Genomic DNA, 19,655 nt, shown 5'->3' with positions numbered 1-19,655 from the left:
CTCTGAGCCACCTCTTCTGGCTACCGACAGCCACAGACGCTAAATGCCAGCAAACGTATGCCCTGGTGCACCCCACAGGGCTTGTGCCCCAGGCTGCCATGCCAGCGGGTAAGTGAGCACATGTGCTGGATGGCAGCCTGCTCTGCAGTGCCTTGGCACGGGGCCAGAATGCCAACTTGGAGAGGGGAGCGTGATGGAGATCACCAACATGGCAGTCTTGTCTTCCACAAAGAGTCAAATATCCCCTCCCAAAATCCAGCCTCTCTGCACCACAAAGAGCAAGGCAAGGGTAGTTTCTGGCATCACTCCTGGCAGCACAAGGGTGAGATGGGGAGTGCGAAGAAAGCAGATGAGTGAGGAGGGGTACAGTGGCATGCCTGGCACCAGTTAGCACAGCCCTTCCTCCCCCCTGCTGGCTCTGTTCAACTCTCTGTAGTGGCCTTCAAAAAAAATCTATAGAGAGTTTATAATTTTCTGTTATATCCTGTGGGGCTTTTCTGAAAGGAAAGACATGTCAGAAAAATTGTAATATGCTTGTGCTTAGACTGGCAGGAAAGCAGAAGGACAAATTATAATGTATAAATATTTGTAGTGGGAGAATTAGAAACATGAGCAGAGCTGATTAGCTTAGTTTGCAAAATGCTTATTTGACAAAAGGCCTCTTAGAAAGTAATGAATCCTCTGCAAATGATAAAACAATTCATTTAAGGGAGTTTGGATATTAAAACCTTTAATGCCCCAATTCCTTAATGCACGTTTCTGCAGCGGGATTTCCCTTCTGGAGATAAACATTTCATTTAGTTTTTAAATTAGTTATAAAGCAAGGCCACTATTGGACAAACATTACGCACACGAGCAGTTTTCAGGCAGAAGTGTGTGCGACTGGGCTCAATGGGATGTTCATGGATGTACATACACACATGTGTCTATGGGGGCCGGTCATTACTGAGGTTTATAGATGACAAGAAAAGGTTCCAGTTCACCAGGATGGGATCACTGCTGTCAGTGGGTCTTAAGCAAGTGTGCATTCAAGCAAGCAAAGCACATCTTTAAGTGTTTTACTGAATGAGGTCAACCTTAAGCAAATGTTATGCTGCTTTGACGTTGGGGCTTTGTGCATAGCCAAGCACAGGAGAAGCCTCAGCGATGTTCTAGCTCGAAAGGGCGCTGGGTGGGGGCCTGGGTCCATAAGCAAACAGCGGGTTTGGAAACTACACTTTGGTGTCTAGGCCTCTGTGCTAGACCACAAGTGTCCTTTCTGATCTTGGCTTTACTTCAAACTCAACTGAGAGAACATCTTTTATGTGGGTGCTTCCCAAGCAGTGGTCTGCAAACCAGCAAGAAACCACTGCCAAAAAAATAAAAAAAAAAAAAATCACCAGTGAATCTAACAAAAGTCACCTCCTTCTCCAACACTTCTCTCCCTCATATTTCCATGTATACGTATAAGGAAGAAAACAAAATGGAGAAATATTCAGAGCTCAGACTACCTTTTATTTGGCTGTCAATGAAAACCATAAAAGCAGCATTGATAAGATGGGTCTTGAATTTTTTTCTTTCCCAATGAAAAAAAAAAGAAAAGAAGTCCTTTGCTTCTTAGGCTCCTAAAAGGTCATTTGATTGATTTAGGCTGAGAAAAAACTGCCTTTGACTGCTTTACCCCTTGGCAGAGGAATTGTGCCCTTTCCATGGATGAGGCATGCCAAGTACAAGCCTGAGACAACTGTACCATATAATGTTTCACAAAGGACATGAGCTACAGGTCTGCTCCCACCAAAGCCAAGGGCAACTTTCCTAATGACATACTGACATTATAATGACCTGGTCTACAAATCTTCCTCCATTTAAACCACAAAACTGCTATGAGATGTAAAGCAAAGCTGTACCATGTGAGTAGCCATCTAAACAGCAATATAGCACAGTGGGTAGAAATTTCTGATTTGTTTCCACCAGGCAGGAGTCCCGGATTTATTTATTTTTTAACCACTGCATATGCTAAATATTGGTAAGGGGCAGGGCAGGACAGTGTTCAGCTTCCTTTTAGTTCTGTCATGCAACACAGTTTCGAAGAAGCACAAGAGAATTAAAAGCAATACTTAAAGCAAAAGAACCCCAACATGTTAAGGAAAACTAGAAATTTTATTTTCTGGTGTTGCTTGATATGCAAGCATTAAACAAACGAAAACCTTTCAAGATAGCCATCATGTAATTTAGAATGGAAAAAAAACTTCTGATAGCATAGCCAAAAGGTTGGGTGGAATTAACACTGTTGATAAAATTGTGTTTTCAGTATTAATTTCCATTTATGAAACCTGGTTAAATTGTCTTTCCATACTGACTCCCAAGTACACTTTAAGCATTTTCTTAAAAAGTTTGCGTAGTCAGAGACTAAATTCAAAGCACACAGAAAGAGTCTGCCTCTTACACTTTCTCACATCAACAAGGTTGCATTAAGAAAGTGTGAACACATTTTTAACTGATAAGACTGAAGATTACAAGAGCTATTAGACCTTAAAATAGGACGCTTTCAATTACTTATACAAACTGCTCAGAGCACTCTAGCAAAAAGTTTCAATATTTTTGAGTAATCATATACAGAGACGGTCTTTGAAGGCAGTGGCAATTACAATACTGGTTAACATGGGCTGCTGCATATATATACACACATTTCTTAAAGGAAAGCACTGCAGTGTAAACTTTATATATATATACATATATATCACCTAAATTATTCTGAACTTTCAGACATAGACCCAATTTTGGGCAAATTATTTTAAATGTCACTTGAACTTTGGTGACTAAGGAAGCAGATTTCTCATTTTGAAGACAGTAACTAAGAGTGGTAGGCTTGAACACCAGGAGTTGAAAGCTACTACATCAAGATTACGAAAATCTGGATATACATCACAACATATAATTTCAGAGTAGAAGGTAAAACTCTGAGACAAATGCTCAGAGAAAGCTCATTGCAAGGGCCTGTCAGAAGCAGGCTTTGATGTATGCTTGAGATGTTCAGGAGCTTCCTTACAAGCTGGCAGATTGTGGTGGCATGGGTTGCCATACCACCAACAATACCAGCAGCACATCGTGCCCTCTGCCCCACCAGGAACCCTGTGTCCAGCTTCTCATATCACCTCCAAATAGTCTACTGGGGTGAGACATGGTCTGTAGGGCTGCGGGCAGAGTAGCCCACACACCGCCCTGTGACAAGGAGATGACCTGGGCTGAGCTAACGGGACAGGGGGTGGAACCTGCCTGCAGATGTTCCACCATGCAGGTTAGTGGCTCTTCCCACTGAGTAACTGCTTAAAAAGGATCCTTGCTGTCATCCTGCGGAAAAGATTTGTCTGGGTGGGGGTGCCTTACTGGCAGAGAGGCTTTGCATATGTGAATCCCAAGTAGAGAGATGGCTGCCTTCCTCTAGGCCAGATTTAGGAGACCAATTTCCCCTTGAGTTGGGCAGGGCTCGCAGCATCTCACTCCTCCACCATTGCACATATCTGGGCAATGCTGCTCTTTGCCTGTTGGCTATATGGGTCCCCTTGTGAGCCTCCGATGGTGTTTTTAGGGTGCATATCAGCTGTGTTCATTGCTGGCTCATCAGTTACTAAAACCGCATTGCCCCGGCAGAGGATGATGATGATGGAGCAAATTCCTGCCATGTCTCAGTGACATGTTGCAGACCCATTTCAGAGTGTTATCAAGAGACAAGGAAGAGTTACATTGCACATGAGGTTTCAAAGGCAGATGAGAACTCTGACTGATATAGAATAAGACGAAGGGGGAATCATCAAATCTTCACTATATAAAAAAGAAACAGAAACACTGTGCTTGTGTTACTCATCAAGCTGTTGCACATCATGGTTGGGAAAGTCTACACTTGCATGTATGTTGCTCCTGAAACCTCAGAACCCCATTTCTGCTTGGTCCTGAGAGACTAAAAGCAGAAATGTCTGTATAGATTTTTGTTGCAAAATGCACTGTTTGGTCCTAAAAAAAACGTGAAAACTAAGAGAGAAAAATGATGCCTTTCATGAGGAAAGGCATCCTGCTGTTTGATCACCTCTGAAAAGCTGACAAAACTGCCTATACTGCTGGTGGAGCTGCAACTTAAGAGTGAAAAAAACAACACCTACAATGAACAGTTTTGTCCCACTCAGGGAGTAGCTGATTTGAACACCTCTCAATTCGCACGAGGGCAAACTTTTCTTGATTACAGAGTTTAAATTTAAATCTTGGTAATATATCAGTCATCACAATTTGTCTCAAGTTTGCAATGCAGTGTTCTCCCTTCTGTAAGCACACAGAGTAGACAAAGCACATCAATACTATACCAGGCAAAAAAGAGTAAAAGTTGAAAACTAACAGGTGCTGGCTGAGGTTGGGCCAAGACGGTGTGGTTTCCAGCTGAAGCCAAAATGGTGTCTGCTCTTACCTGGCCACCTGCAAAAATGATAGGTGCAGAGGCAGGTTTGGGACGGTAGGGGATGGTGGCACCTTTGGGTGGGGACTGTAGACAAAAACACAGAGAGATCAAAATGCAGATAAAGCAGAGCTTGGATTTAAAAAAACACACCTTACTTTGGTTTCCTCAGACAACAAGGCATGCAACTAACCCAACCCAGCCCACCACCCCATCAGCCAAGAAGCAAGCTGGAGACTGGTTGCCTGGGCTTCGAGGGGAAGAGCAAAGGTCCTGACTGCACAGCCAAAACAGGCAGTGCTGGCACTCAGGGCTTCATTACTGCTGTTGCTGGATGAAGCTACAAAGCTTCATTAAGCATTGCAAAGTACTTCAAGAAACAAAGGCATAATTTTGAAATTTGTCGATGTTTTGGAAGAATCTGGTCTGTGCCCTCGCTTTGTTAACACAGAGCACAGCTCCTGTTTATTGATCTTTCCTACACTGCCACACGTCAAGGTTTCTTGTTTTACCAACTCAATTAAGTCAGCTGTTCAGCTGCAAATGACCAGCCTGATACTGCCTTTTGTCTGACTGAGCTGCAAGGTTGGAGAAAAATCCTCCCAACCTCAGCAGGAGCATAACCATGGCCTTCGTAATGCACAGAAAGTGAGAGACCCAAAGAGAGAACCCATAACTAAGGCTAACTTTCTCCTTGTAAATAAAGCAGAAGCACCTGCCTGCAAAAAAGGCTTCAAACTCTCTGTGCAACACCTAGCAGAATGGTGCCCTGGTTTCAGTGCATTACCTACAACTACAGAAGGTAACAACAATATCACTTCCATTAATTAATATCATATAAGGAGCTATTTCATGTCAGTGAAATTGTTTGTTGCCAAATTAAATATATGCTGCAAATCAGAGCACATTCATTTTCTGAGGTCTTTAAAGGTTTGAAGAAGCAAACTGTAGTTAAGCCAGTGTCTTCTCAGTGCTGCTTGCGAATAGAGTTACATTAAAATTAAGCACTTCTTATGTCAAAACTGGTTATTTAAAAAGTGGCACCACCTGTGGGAAAATAAGATCATGTCTCTCTGGTTTTAGGAAGTGGCTTCTCTCATTTTCTTTAGCAAATAATTATTTATTCCACGCATGTCACCTGGACAATAGACTATACACTATTCAGAGAGGCAGTAAGTATTGACATCATGTACTTCATCTCTAACAAACTAAAATTTTTTTTAGTATTTTCTTTCTGTTCTCTTGCATTTTTATAAAGAAATTCCTTCCTCACAGTAGTTAAAAAAAAATAAAACAAGGGCCACTTTTCCCCAGTAAAACACTGGGGATTTATTGATTTTTATGCTTTTATTTCCATTAGGCTGTATAACATTTTGATGCGTAGGCTGTGTGTCACTTTGATGCATTGCATACTTCTGAAGAGCCAACAGCCATAGTGATGTCTCAAACACTCTGCTGCTTCTCCCTTCTTTAAGGAATGACAGAACAGTAGGATGTCAGAGATCATTATGACACAGCCCTTGACTACACTTAGGTAAAAAAACCAAACCAAATCAAAAAAACATAGAAAATTTTCCAGCAGAGAATGTGATAAAAGTGGAGAAGTTTAATATTCCATGTCAAAAATTATGTTTACTAGGTCAAAATATTTCATTTTGATTTGCTGATTTTTTTTTTTCAAACTTCTATTGAACTTGATCAGTTGAGAAATGTACCTGCATGAAATTATGGGCATTTTCAGCAAGGGTTAAAATGCTCAGATTTTTGTATAAATTAATTTTGTATCATTTAATCTAAGAGCTAAAAAACTGGTGTCAAAATTAAACATTCTGGACTTAAGCAACGACCTGATGCTAAGGAAACAAAAAGTCCTGGTAAATCTAAATTATGCTAGTTAGAATTATTTATACTTAAAACAAGACTTAGTTGTTTTCTGCCCTATTCTGCATCAGAACAAAATGTTTTTTATCTCAGAACGGGCTGCAGCTCCATGCTGAACCTGGTTTGCTGTTTGACAGTGTCATGACAGCCCTGGTCTTCGATTACTAAAGCTTCTGCGAGAGGCTCTCAAACACCAGGCAGTGCACAGTCTGACAGAGTCCTCTTGAAATCCCTGCCATGGGAAGGGCAGGCAGCACCCCTGGGGAGCCCAGGGCACTTGAAAATTAATGTGTTTGAGCATCTCCCAAGTGAGAAGTGATATGCCAAGTGCTCACTTACCTCCAGCATAACCACGCATATTTGTTTCACGCACTGGATTATGGCATCGGGAGTGCCTGATATAGTCACTGCGCGCTCTGTCGAGTTTGGCAACATGTCCCCTGCCACCTGAACCTGGGCTCCTGTGGACTTGAGCAGAGACAAAGCAAAGAGAGCATCACTGTCAGGCAGGTAACTCAAAAAGCCTGTGATTCACTGATGTGACAGAGGGGATGCACCTCTAAACTTCTGTCTTTTCTTCGCTAGCTACATGATAGAGTCCATATGCAAACTCATGCCCAGACAGGGTAATTGGTGTCTGGCAGGACATGGATTTGCCTGCTCAAGCCAATTTGCAAACACTCCCATCCTAGGAAGATTAGTCCTCAGTAACTGTTAACAAATCAAACTGTGACATGAATTTCAGGACAAGTCTTTTAACCCTCTCAAAGACAGACAGTTGCAATGCTGACTAGAAACAGGAAAAGGTGAAATGAAGTACTTTTCAACTTAAAAAAAAAAAGGAAAAAAATGCTGATTACTGAAGAAGGTCTGCTAATCAAATGAGCTGCAGAGAAATGGCTCTTCAATCCACTGATGCCTGACTTGTGTCTCTGGATGAAATCTGGGGCTGTCTTATACTCTGGAATATCTCAGGATGGTACAGAAGCACTTCTAAATTATAATTAGTGTTGACTAAATATACGCACATTGTCAACTTTTAGCTCATTAATGAACTCAAGGAGGTAATGAGCCAGTTTTGTGGGGTTTGGTGTTTTTTGTTTTGTGTTTTTTAAATTTTATCTTGTCACAAAGGTGTCTTAGTTAGCCAAAGAAAAACCCAAAGAGGGAAAAAATACACAAGGCCAAAACAATCCCTGGCATTATGTCGCAAACATCCTGAAAGGCCTTTTCGGTCAATAGAAAAAAATCCAGGCATTTTGTGTTGAGTTAGCACTTTCACATATTACAAACAAAATCTATTCCTGGCAATATTTTGTTTTTTTTTTTTTTTTTTAAAGTATTTTCAATAAGCATTGACTTTGTGTCAGTCAGCAAGGAGTTAATCTGGTTTCCTGCTGGTTACATACAACACATGTTATTCTTCTTTCCAAAAACTGATTAAATTACTGATTGCATCTTCTGTTCACTAGTTTAAGGCCAGAATATCAATTCCTTGCTCTATAACAGGCTTTGGAATTTTGCCGTAATTTGATCAAACAGTCATGCTTTTCTTCTCTTTTTGTAACCTTATCTTGAAAATAATACAGCAACCCTACATGTCATTCCTGGATACATGACTGAACATAAAAGACCATCCCTCGTGCAATTGCTGCTCAGTGTGTTGTGCGATGATGAAATTAGACCACATCTTGAGACGGATGCTCCTTTTTTTCTCTTTGATTGTATTTGCTGTTTAACGTACAGTTCTGGTATCTGTACATCTAGCACAAAATACTCTGCCAAATACTGCAGTCATTTGTGCATTTGCTTCCAGTGCAATCTTGTTTATTCTTTGACTTTGGTCATATGTCAGCAACGAAAAAATGAGTATGCTTAAGAAAATATGCAGTGTGACTTCTCGCTACATTAGCCTTATCAAAACACCTATTTGGCCAAACACTATCCTCTTACCTCCTTGTCCTAGACTAGTAGGTAATTGCTTCTGAAACTACGCTCACCAGAATAATCACTTCAGTCCTTTAATGTACACAAACCAACAAACCAATCCTACCTTTAAAAGCCCGTGTCCTAAAAGCACTCACTCATTGCTCTGGATGAAGTTACCAATATTTAAAATAAAATCCAAAGTATCGACAGCTGTAAAACCTAGAGCTAAGTGCTCACCAGCACACAGTTCACACTCACGCCTGCTCCTATTTTAACACAACTAAGAAATCGGCTGGGTTCCTGCTGCCTGACAGTTCTCCTTAACACTTAAGAGATATGGAAGACCTTGAGAAATCATGTTTTGTGGCTGAGGTCACCTTGAACCGTGTGCTCTGACGGTAGCTCTGCCTTCTCCAGTGGCAAGGCTTTAGTCTGGCTTTGCCTGCTGCCTGTCATGGCGAGAGCGTGCAGCTGCTCAGCAGGCTGCCTGGCTCACCCAGCCACCAGCTGCTGCGAACACCACCAGTCCACTGGCGGTGCAGCATCTGAGACAGAAATGTCCCATATGTAAGGCAAACTGAACACCTTCTTTCCAGCCAGGCAATGCACTTCAACACACAAGTGTCTTCTCCCATCTATGCATAGTTCTCTGATGAAGATTTTTTGGGAAGAAAGAAAGAAAGAGAGAGGGTTTCCTATGACCCTAACACCTGCACAGAAATAATGTTTTCTTCTCCTCAGTGTCATCAAGTGACTCCCTTCTCCCACATCTCAAAAGCTGGTTCAACAATAAGGATTATGGAGAGGTGTAGCTCCTTGACTCTGATGAAAAAGAAAGTAACAGTATTCCGAGCAAAAAAAAAAATTGGATTTGTAATTGCTTTTTATTTGCAGGTCTCAACAAGAACAGAGACCCGTTTGAAAACAGGGCTCAGAATTGTTTTTCTGTGAGTTTATAGCAGACAACCTGTGCATGTTTTCATGAACACAGTTTACAAAGCAAGAGGCACATGGAGGAACAATGTTGTTTGCTTGGCAAACTCTGAAACAGCTTTTGGCAGCTCTGTCAGATAAAGGAAGCAGTATGTGCTGCTTTTACTTCCTTGTATGCAAGGAGAGAAAAGACCCTTTCAGCAGCAGCCTTCAGAGGGAATTTTTTAAAAGCTCCTGGGACAATCAAATTTGAATCCAAATTAAATAATTTGGAAGAACTCGAAAGTCAACAGGATGAGACACCTAACTGTCCTCTGTGATCATCTTTCCTTCCATAAATTAACATTTCATAGGAAATGCTGGACACATAATTTTTATCAAAGCATTTTCCACTCCTTCTTGACATTTGATAAAATTTTATTTGAATAAAAAAAATCTAAGAACTTTTTTTCACACTTGAAATAAAACTTAAAAGCTCAATTAAACCTACTGTCTTGAATATACATTTTAGGCAAAAAAGGACATTTAAATTTGGTAGAACCTGTCAAAAGATTCTATTTTGATATAGCCAAATAAAAAAAATAGATCAGCATGTTATCCTGCTATTCAATACCTCACCCCATGTTGGAATGACTACAAATGTAGAAAGAGTACTGCCACTTTCTCCAGAAGAAAAATCCATTTTTGTGAAATGTCCTATTCAGATTTTCTCTGCATAACTGAGTATGTACCTAATTTTCCTGTCTGACTGATTACAAACAGTGGATTCTTGGCTTGGCACGTGCTATGTTGTTACAGTCATGCATGGAAGAATTAAAACTGGCACTGCATGATAACTTTTGCATTTTTTGGTTTGAGGAAAAAGTGTCTGCTAGCACAGCACACTGAATAAATACATTTAGATAAAGTCTGGATCAAAAAAAATCAATATGTATTTGGAATACATGAAATGAGGTCACCTGTGGTACAGTGAGATTAGGGAGAAACAGGAAAAGAGTATGAAAATCAAGTTTTTCTAAAAAGTACATCAAGCATTTGATCCACTAACCTGGACTCCCCAGAGCTATTTGGACCTTTCTCTGGCTGCAAGGGTGGTAACTAATTTGGAAATGGCTGCAATGCTCAAACTCAGGATCACCTAAGCATTACAGGGGAAGGGCTGTGCCTGAAGAGAAACTGTAAGAGCCATTTCTGTCGCTAAATTGTTGCTTTGCTAAATTGTGCATCAGCCTAATATGTTGTAAAGCTGTGTCTTTATTTCACACACGGTCTTTACCTTCAAGGAAGGCAGGAGGGTAAACCTGTGCTGCAGCCCTGCTTCCCCCAGAGCAAGGCTTTTACAGGCTTTTCACTCAGCCTATGCTCATGCTAGTGTGATGAGCAAAGAGCAGAGGTCAGTGGTGGCAGGGCACACTACGGTAGGATGCCAAGCTAGCCGGTGTTCTTGGCAGACATCCCAAGACTTACCTCCCTGATTTCTTTGATTTTGGAACCTCCTTTTCCTATAAGGGATCCACACTGACTTGCTGGGACGACGAGCCGCAGTGTTACAGGCGGTTTGCTTGTCACTGTGCTGTTTGTCATTGAAGCGTTTATGTCCTGTAATCACAACGTCAGTGAGAATTAGTGGAGGATTTGTTGTTCCTGGTAAGCACTGAAGTGCTCAGAGCAAATGCCTGAGCTGTCTGTGGCAACCTGGGGAGCATGCAGCCAGTCATGGTTTGTTTCTGCTGCAGGTAAAGCCACTGGCTCTGCCAGTGATACATCACAAGCACAAATGCCCTGGCACTGCAGGTCCACGCTGTGGGACCAGAGGGCAGCCTCTAAGGCAAGACCGGGAGGAGGAGGCGATCTGTCATTAGACCAGCTGAAACAGATGGAAAAGACAAAGAGACTTTTGAGTTCACAGGCTCCCAAATTCTTATTTGGTCTTTTCCACTGTTTCAATTAGAACACTTCTACTAAATGATAAGTCTTTACATTTCATGCAATTTCTTGTCAGGTTTAATACAAAGAAATAAACGTTAAAAAAGGGAATGACAAAGAATCCGTGAATAATCTGAGAAGAGAAAATTAGATTATTTTAATAAATATTTTGCTGCCCCTCAGGTTTAATTTCTCTTTTGTAGCAGATCTATAAGCCTTTGTAGTCCTACATAATTTCTAAAATCTTTCCCATCACAGCTGTGTAATCAGAGTACACAGAGCTCAGCAGAACAGCAGTTACCTGTATCCAGGTAATGTAACCTATATCTGTGTATCTCATTATCCAATGAGACTACGCTATACATTCTCAGGGGCATTTCAACATACTACTTGTTGCAAGGTTTACATTTTTAAAAATATATTTGGCTTCTTCAAAGTCTTCTAGGCAAGACAAAACAATCCCTCTAAAGTCTTCATCACAGAGGAAAAGATAAAGCTTATCTTCCCACTGATAGATGGGATGCTGTAAGAGCACTTAGGATCACAACAGAAAAGCTTCAAGCTGCATGGCACCTGTCCAACAACCCATGAGAATCTCGATGTGGTTCCAGCAGACGGAACTGATGTGATTCCCCACTACCACTTGTTACAACAACAAAAAAAAAGTGTGATCAGGACCCCAAATTAAAAAAAAAAAAAAGTACTTTAAACAATGCTGCACACCTTGTTGAACTGGTGCGGGAGCTCAGTGACATCAGTGACACCAGCACCGATTCCTGCAGTACTTATTATTTGTGATGGTAGCATTCTTCCGTCCAAGAAATGGCTCAGTGTGACCTTGCTTAGCTTAAAAGAGAAGAAAAAAATCTTGGATGGAATGAGGCATTGCTGCATGCCACAAGACAGCTATCAAATCATTCCTCTGCCAGCCAGTAACACACATTTTGTTTAGTGCTCATGTCAGTGAGAGATTGCAATCCAGAATAAAGTGAGAGGGATAACAGAATTTTGCAGCACCCATGTATCTGAAATAAAGCCCAAGTCATGTCAATTTTTCAGCTGGAAGATGCCATCTCACTATATCATGTTTGCGTCAGGTGGAGGCACACAATCATCCAAATGTAGGTAAATAACCCTCCTCAGCCCCCCAGCATGACCCTCACAATTTCTCCCACTTCTATATCCTATTTGGCCTGGCCTCAAAGCCTTCACTGCACTGATCGCTTTCAAAAGCACGTTACAAAAATTGGAAGCTGCTATTCTGTTTATTTTCTCCTCATCATTTGAAAAAAGCAAAACCTAAATATGCAGGCTCAGCAGCACACCCATAAAGGCATCAGTCCAGCTTAAAAACACAACAAAAGAGAAACGAACAGAAAAAAATCTCCTCCAAAACTGCAGGCTCCCTTTTAGGGCTGTCTAGAAACTCTCACAGAGCAGCCGCCTTTCAAACTGGAAGATTCCTATTTTTTTAACCTCCTAGTTGCTGTGGCACTGCATGCCTTTCCTCAGGGCTCTAGCAGACACTAGAGCTGGATCTCGCCTGGCTTTCTGCCCACTTGCCTGGGCTGGTCCTCAGCCAGGATGCGCTAATGGGAGCCTGGAAGCTTCAACACAGCTCCCGGTGTTGAAGCCTTGCAGCATCCCTAGCTCCTGGCATCCCAGAATCACAGGGTTTAAGGCTTCCCAAGGCAAGCAAACCTGACAGCTCAGAAATCTACCAAAAATATATCAGGGAAAAATATATCAAAATTCTTCTTTATTGGTTTCTAAATGACACGTTAAACCTGCTAATTTCCACAGCAAGTACAAGTCTGGGAAGTGGCTCCTCACTTGGTAACGACAATGATAGGATTTACCTGACTTATAGCTGCAGGACTTAGTATTTGCCAAAAAGGCATCATATCAATTGCTTTTATCCATTTGCTTTTCTCTCCTCCTTATTCTTAGAGCTGAGCAATTTCTTCATAAATGTTTGCAAATGAACACGGATTCTACCAAACTTTTTCTTATTTATTTGGAGAAGGTCTGAATACTGAGTTCTGCCTGCTGGTTTTTCCAGCACTTAACTACCACGTGCTTCCAGTGGATTGTTGCCCAGAGAAGCTGTGGATGCCCCATCCCTGGAGGTGTTCAAGGCCAGGCTGGATGAGGCTTTGAGCAACCTGGTCTAGTGGAGGGTGTCCCTGCCCATGGCAGGGGGGTTGGAACTCGATGATATTTAAGGTCCCTTCCAACCCAAACCATTCTATGATTATGCATATTTATACCCAAAACCAGAGCTACCCCACTCACCAGTGAACTCACAGCTTAACTTCTTGGGTCTCAGCCTTCAATCTGGAAATAACTATTCTAAAATGTCTTCTCTTGCAACTCTAGTGGTCTGCCTGGGTTAGTACCATTTTTTAACAACTCTCTTTTTATTTTGCAGTGAATACTTTAGTTATTTATGTAATTACCTACCCAGACTGTAAACTCATCATCAGGCTGATAGAAAATCAACATTTATTAGGAAGGTTGTCAAAGCAGAGCGATATAGGGCTGCAGAGCAACCACGCAGAAAAACCCCTCCAGATCTTTCTTTTTTTCCTCTCTGATGCATTTTGAGATTTTTGCTAACATTAGAAAAGCATTCCAGGGCTCCCATGTCTTCCTAGACCTGCTTATTACCAGCTATCCAGCTCTAGGTTTGAAACTAAGGGTTCAAGGGCTTCATGTCAAAATGCTTCATGTGGGCATGCACAACAAATACCAAAAAATCCCTCAAACCAGCAGTGTCACACATGCATTTTTTTTTGTTCTGTTTGAAGGTAGCTGCAATAACTAGAGCTGGGCCAGGCACTGTCTGCTCTGGGATTTTCAATTTTTTTAAATGGATGAAGAAACCTCCAATAAAAAGACACGGATGAAAAAAAACATTTGGTATCTAGCTCATTTGTAATTTCTGAAACAGTACTTTATTCTACCTCCAAAGCAGTACAGTTACCTCATTCTATCGACAGGAATAATTATAGGAAACCTATCTGATTACATGAGACATTTTTCTTTACCAGTGTTCTTTTAAATATAGCAGAAGCCAACTATATTAAAACTAAATACAGATACTTCAGAATATAACCACAGTACTGTATCTGCAGGGAGTGCCAATACCCCTTTGCTAATGTCCACACGAAGAGTCCAGACAACTCTCTAAAATCTAGAAGGGTAAATATGGTGAAATCCAGTCAGACACCTGAATTTCAGATTTCTTTGCCTATTGCTAGCTGCAGCACTTTCAAAGACAATGTGGTGTTGGGTGGTGGGGTGGGGATCCAATGCAGTCCAGTGTTTGATGTTTTTAGGGGAAATGTGTCATTATTTCCACTGGGTACTCGTTTTAGTAACTGGCAGGGATTATCTCTGTTAACGATTCCCTCAGCATTTTTCAGGATACGGCCTCAAGCAGAGCACGTTTTTCGTGTAGAGAGCAGAAAGACTGCTCTCTCCAGGTCTCTGTGGGTTGGGAGGTATGGCACCATACGCAAAGCTGCCTCTTAACCTAGAAGAAACAGGGATTGGTACAAGATGGGTAGGAGATAAAGCTGATAAGGAGATAACAACAGGTGGTTTTAAAATTGGGCTGGAAAGAATTACTTGTGTGGTTCTGCAGGATTCAACTTCAAAATCATTATTATCTCATTAAAAACTGTTAAGGAAAAAAAATAAGTGTTCTTATAAAATATACCATGCCACAAAAGCAGGGTACTTTATCAACACACTGAAAGATTGGAATATCACACAGGAAGATCTGAAAACCCATAAAAGATTTGAGAAATATAAACAGGATTAACATTTTCAGTATAAAAAAAAAAGGGTCATTTTTTGTCTGCCAAGACCAAAGAGGTTCCCACTGAAGACACTGGAGCAGAAGCTGGGGATACCCCCCAGGCACATCATGTTTGTGCGCAAAACATTTCACTAGTAGGAGGTGAGGCATTTGCAGCAGCAGTAGGGATATGTTAGTGTCATAGCCAGGACAGGGGGCTGTTAGTGCCATTAAATGAGCCCTCGTGGAACTTCATTTGCAACCTGTCCACAACTAACACACCCATTTAACATAAACTGTAACTGGAAAAAGGTAGAAATGGACTACTAGAATCATGAGGGGAATGGGGAATGCATCCTCTGAAAGACAGAGCTTGACTCATTCTGGCAAAAGCAAGGGAGTGAGGGGCTAAAACTGGTTTCTAAAAATACATCTAAGAGGGGAATCCTCAGGGAGGGAAAAGAAAAAAATATTTAAACTAATAGCCAGTTCTGTCACAGGAACAAAGCTGCATAAACTGTTCATGAGTATATTCAGGTGAGGAGTGAAAAGAAGGTGACTAATTGTCAGAGAACTGAGGGTGTGGATCCAATATCAGGAAATAAAAAAAAAAATTCTAATTAGTTTTTGATCACCCTGTAAAGGAAGTTACAAGACATACTGCTTATACTAGAAAATGACCGCATCTGATGACCCACAAACTCTCTTCTTGTCCCATTGCTCTAAATGTGAATAAACACCATGGGTAAATATAGGAACAAGCTGATATTTCCCATCAGTGCCAGCATCTCCCAGTGCTATGGGGGGATGCAGAGACTAACCTCACTGACTTAGAGAAATAAGTACTCTTAAGAAAGGGATTCACATCCTTCTAGTTTAATCATTAATGGAGAGACACAGCACAGTGATCCAGTCCACCTGTCTGCAGGCTCTTTCTTCTTTTAGAAGAAGGCAAACTGCCTTCTGCAGGGGCTTTATCTCTCCAGAGAGGACAGGAGAGATGCCTGGTATGATTTTTGAAAGTAGAGGGAGTTAAATCCTCTCCTGAGTGACCAGGGTACATGTTCTGTAGACTGCTGTCTTTTCTATGAGCTTTCCCATCAAAGTGGTGACCATATCTAATGGCAGTTTTTCATAAAACTTGAGGAGATTCCAGCACTCTAGGTACGTATCTGCACAGAATGGTTATTCTACAGTAAATTGAGCACTTGCCTCACTTAATCTTAGTGCCTTTATTTTAATTAATTTTAAAAGTCAAGCTTTAAATATGGTAATTGGTAATCGTACAGTTTGTTTTTAAAATAAAAATTTTCTAGTTAAATGAGTTATATATTCATTTATACATACATAAAATTTACATCAATACCAAATGGAATCATATAAAAACAGAGCTAAAAGTTAGGCAATTATTCTTTTCAAATCAAACCCCAAAATGGGACAAGAAATTTTCCAAGACATTTTTCCTACCATTAGTGCACATTACTAGAAGCAATTGCTTTTCCCTGAAGCCTCCAAAAAGCAAAAGAAATTATCAAACAGCTTGTAAATTGATCCACAATTTTTCTTCAGTGTTACTGCCAAAAGCATAAAAATACAACCACTTTCATTGCTATTATATAGAACATTAAACAAATCATATTTAACATTAAAGCAAACATGAGAAAATTCAAACAGTGTTCATATTTCAACTTGAAGAGAGAAAAAACATATTTTATTTTCTTACCTCTTCAAATTTTAGTGCAATCATAGAAAAAGCTTTAAAAATTGCATCTGTTGGGCCTGTTATTGTCACAATTCTCTCTGGACAGGAGCCTTCTGAAATATTGATTCGAGCACCACTCTGTCAAAAAGAACAAATATTTTTCAAATTTATACTTCCCAAGGAGCAAAGTAAGTATGATTAGGGACATAGTTTGGGAAGGAATATCCTGAGGCATCTAATTCCCTCCCCTATAATTGCATCCTCAACATCATATAATTTCAGCATAAACTGATCACACTCCAAAAATTCATCTAACTGTGGGAAGCCGGATTCTGTCTGGGTAAATACTTATACAACCATCATCACAGCATGCAAATAGCGCCTCTGTAACTCAAAGTTGCAAGTAATTGCATAATCAAGTTTTTTTCCTTCCGTCTTGCGGGGTTAACCTTAAGTAGGACCTCAGCTGCAGAATTTCAGACAAGGTTGCTGTCACCAGCGAGCAACATCATCTCCCAGAAAAGATGCACCTCTCTGGTTTGGAGACCCAAATGCAGGGCTTGATCTTTCTAGCTGGGACATTGCTTTGCACTGTGGAGAAGGTTCCTTAGAGATGTGTGTCATGTGAAGGCAGTCAATTAATATGCACTGAACAACCCTTTAAAGGAGTATCAGTAGGACAGGCAACAGTAACAATGTTATCTCCTTAAGGTGAGGAGCCTGTTGGAAGCAGTTAGAAAACCATAAGTCTTGGAGACAAGTGAGCGTGGCTCCCAGGTATACTTTGTCCCCTCTATGCCACTGTGACAGTGCAGAGAAAACCCCTAAACTAGATGTATATATGTTTAAGAGGATCTTGGTGTAGATAATGATCAAGGCCAGTTCAGGTAAGACCCACCCTACACTCTCCCTGAGGTTTCAGGCATGGATATGTCAATGCAGCCTAACAAGTCACTGGAGCCACAACTCATCCACAGGCACCAAACCTCCCTGAGGATCCGGACCTGTAGCGAATATGAGACAATCTGAGCTAATTTGGCCCTTTACCTGCAGGGTTACCACGAATCAGCTGATGTGCTGTGTGTCTGAGCCCTTATTCATGTGCATACTGCTGCTCAACAGCAAGATATTGTATGTCCCCACAGGACATCAACCAAACACAGCAAGAAAAAAAAACAAAAACAAAACAACACTGCTGATAGAAAAATCTTGCTGACATGGACTCGTCTGGCAGACACACTCAGTGTTCACAGATAAGAAAGGGCAGCAGGCACTTCTGACAGGCCAGCCTGACTGGGACTTGCCCTCATCAAACACCAGCACTGGATCAGGAAGGAGATCAAGGCCCAGGGCTTGTTCATGTTGGTGGCAATGTCTGGTTGCCACCACCATACATGAACCTGGGGCTGTGGGACTCAGCCTGGCAGGGAGCACGCCAGGAGCCATGCCAGGCAGAGCTGGTCATAGCAGGCAGGCCTGCCTGTCCCACCTCTGTGCAAAGCACAGCTCTCTCTTTGCAACTGGAGCCCTGGGAGCTCGACTGAAAGATCACTCCACCATGGACCAGCATTGGCCAGAATACACAGATGTTACTCCTCCTCAGGAGTCTTCTCCTCAGGGTTTAGAGCACAAGTCCTATGAGGAGTGGCTGAGGGAACTGGGGTTGTTTAGCCTGGAGAAAAGGAGGCTGAGGGGAGACCTCTACAGCTACCTGAGAGGAGGCTGTAGCAAGGTGGGTGTCGGTCCCTTCTCCCAAGTAACAAGCAATAGGACCAGAGGAAATGGCCTCAAGTTACGCCACGGGAGGTTTAGATTGGGTATTAGGAAAAATTCTTCACCTAAAGGGTTGTCAAGCACTGGAACAGGCTGCCCAGGGAAGTGGCTGAGTCACCATCCCTAGAGGTACTTAAAAGACATGCAGAGGTGGCACTTAAGGACATGGTGTAGTGGTGGACTCAGCAGTGCTGAATTTACAGTTGTACTCTCAAAGGTCCTTTCCAACCTAAATGATTCTATGATTCAATGATTCCTCCTACAGACGAACAAAGCAGAGCTATGGTAATTAAAATGCTATGTGGCGGCCTCCATATTTGTAGAAAGTTAGCAACCGCAGGGCACAGAACTGAGGCTTTTGTACATTTCTTTAGGCCCAAAATTGTCTCTGACATTTCTTGCTCTCACAGAGCAAGACAAAGTTGCATTTCATTCCATAAAGATGGCATGCAACTTGCCACATCTGTCAGGAAAGTCAAAATAAACATACATTTTGCTTTTAAAGAAGTACTGAAGAAGGTAGTCATGCAAAACACGACCAAGTTATCATCATGTGAAACACAGCCTCTCAGTTCCGTGCTGATACAAAGATGCCTATAATTCCTCTGTTTTAAAAAAACAACCAAACAAATAAAGCCTGTTTTGACCATGTGTACATGACAGCAGGTTTTCAGGAGTGGAAGAAGCACATTTGATATTTATCTTGAGAAACTAACCAGGCATCCTAACTGTTCTCTAAGATGTTTAACTAAGAAGTCAGGAGCATTCTCCAATGATGGCTTCCCTTTTGTACGTGCAATTTATATCCAAAAATATCTGTCCATGGTCATAATTAATAATTAAGCTACAATGTGTTTAATCAATTGGCAGGATTACCTAGTATATTGGAAACATTTTCTTGGGTTTTAAGTCTTAGCAAAAGTACTCAGATGAAAACAGGGGTGAAATATCTGATCACCAACAAAAGAGCTCTGAACTCAGTCAGCCTGACAATGAACTCCCTATTGCGTGTATTTAAAGATGTATCTCAGCAATTTTCTTTACTACAAATACTTCAAGATTTCCCTGCCACAGACCTTCTATCAGTGTATAAAACAACAAAGCAGCTGACATAGTAATATACTGCAGATTTACCAGAACCAAACTGACTTTTCTTGAGGCATCCTCTATACACTTTGCAATCCTCTAGTTTTAATCAGCAGGATTTATCTTTTGAGTTATACTCAAGCTAAGATGTGCTGTGTCGTGGTTTACGCACAGACTGCTTAAAGTTAACTCTCTTA

At 41.3% G+C, this 19,655-nt stretch overlaps 1 protein-coding gene across 1 annotated transcript in view; it reads right to left on the bottom strand.

The window, feature by feature from the left end:
- LOC104467532 (poly(rC)-binding protein 3-like) overlaps positions 1–16,737 on the bottom strand; it is a gene marked incomplete at its 5' end in the record, with an annotated part of 30,605 nt that extends 13,868 nt beyond the window's left edge. The window contains 4 exons of the mRNA XM_010081338.1: positions 4,367–4,510; positions 6,644–6,772; positions 10,634–10,765; positions 16,621–16,737. Coding sequence (XP_010079640.1) covers positions 4,367–4,510; positions 6,644–6,772; positions 10,634–10,765; positions 16,621–16,737 — 522 coding nt within the window. The remainder of the gene's footprint in view (positions 1–4,366; positions 4,511–6,643; positions 6,773–10,633; positions 10,766–16,620) is intronic.
- Between the last annotated feature and the right edge of the window lie 2,918 nt (positions 16,738–19,655).

This window comes from Pterocles gutturalis, unplaced genomic scaffold (genome assembly GCF_000699245.1).
Source record: "Pterocles gutturalis isolate BGI_N339 unplaced genomic scaffold, ASM69924v1 scaffold18719, whole genome shotgun sequence".
Classification (NCBI taxonomy): Eukaryota; Metazoa; Chordata; class Aves; order Pterocliformes; family Pteroclidae; genus Pterocles; species Pterocles gutturalis.
The sequence above is the reverse complement of the archived record's forward strand: the minus strand, read 5'-3'. Positions and strand labels throughout refer to the sequence as shown.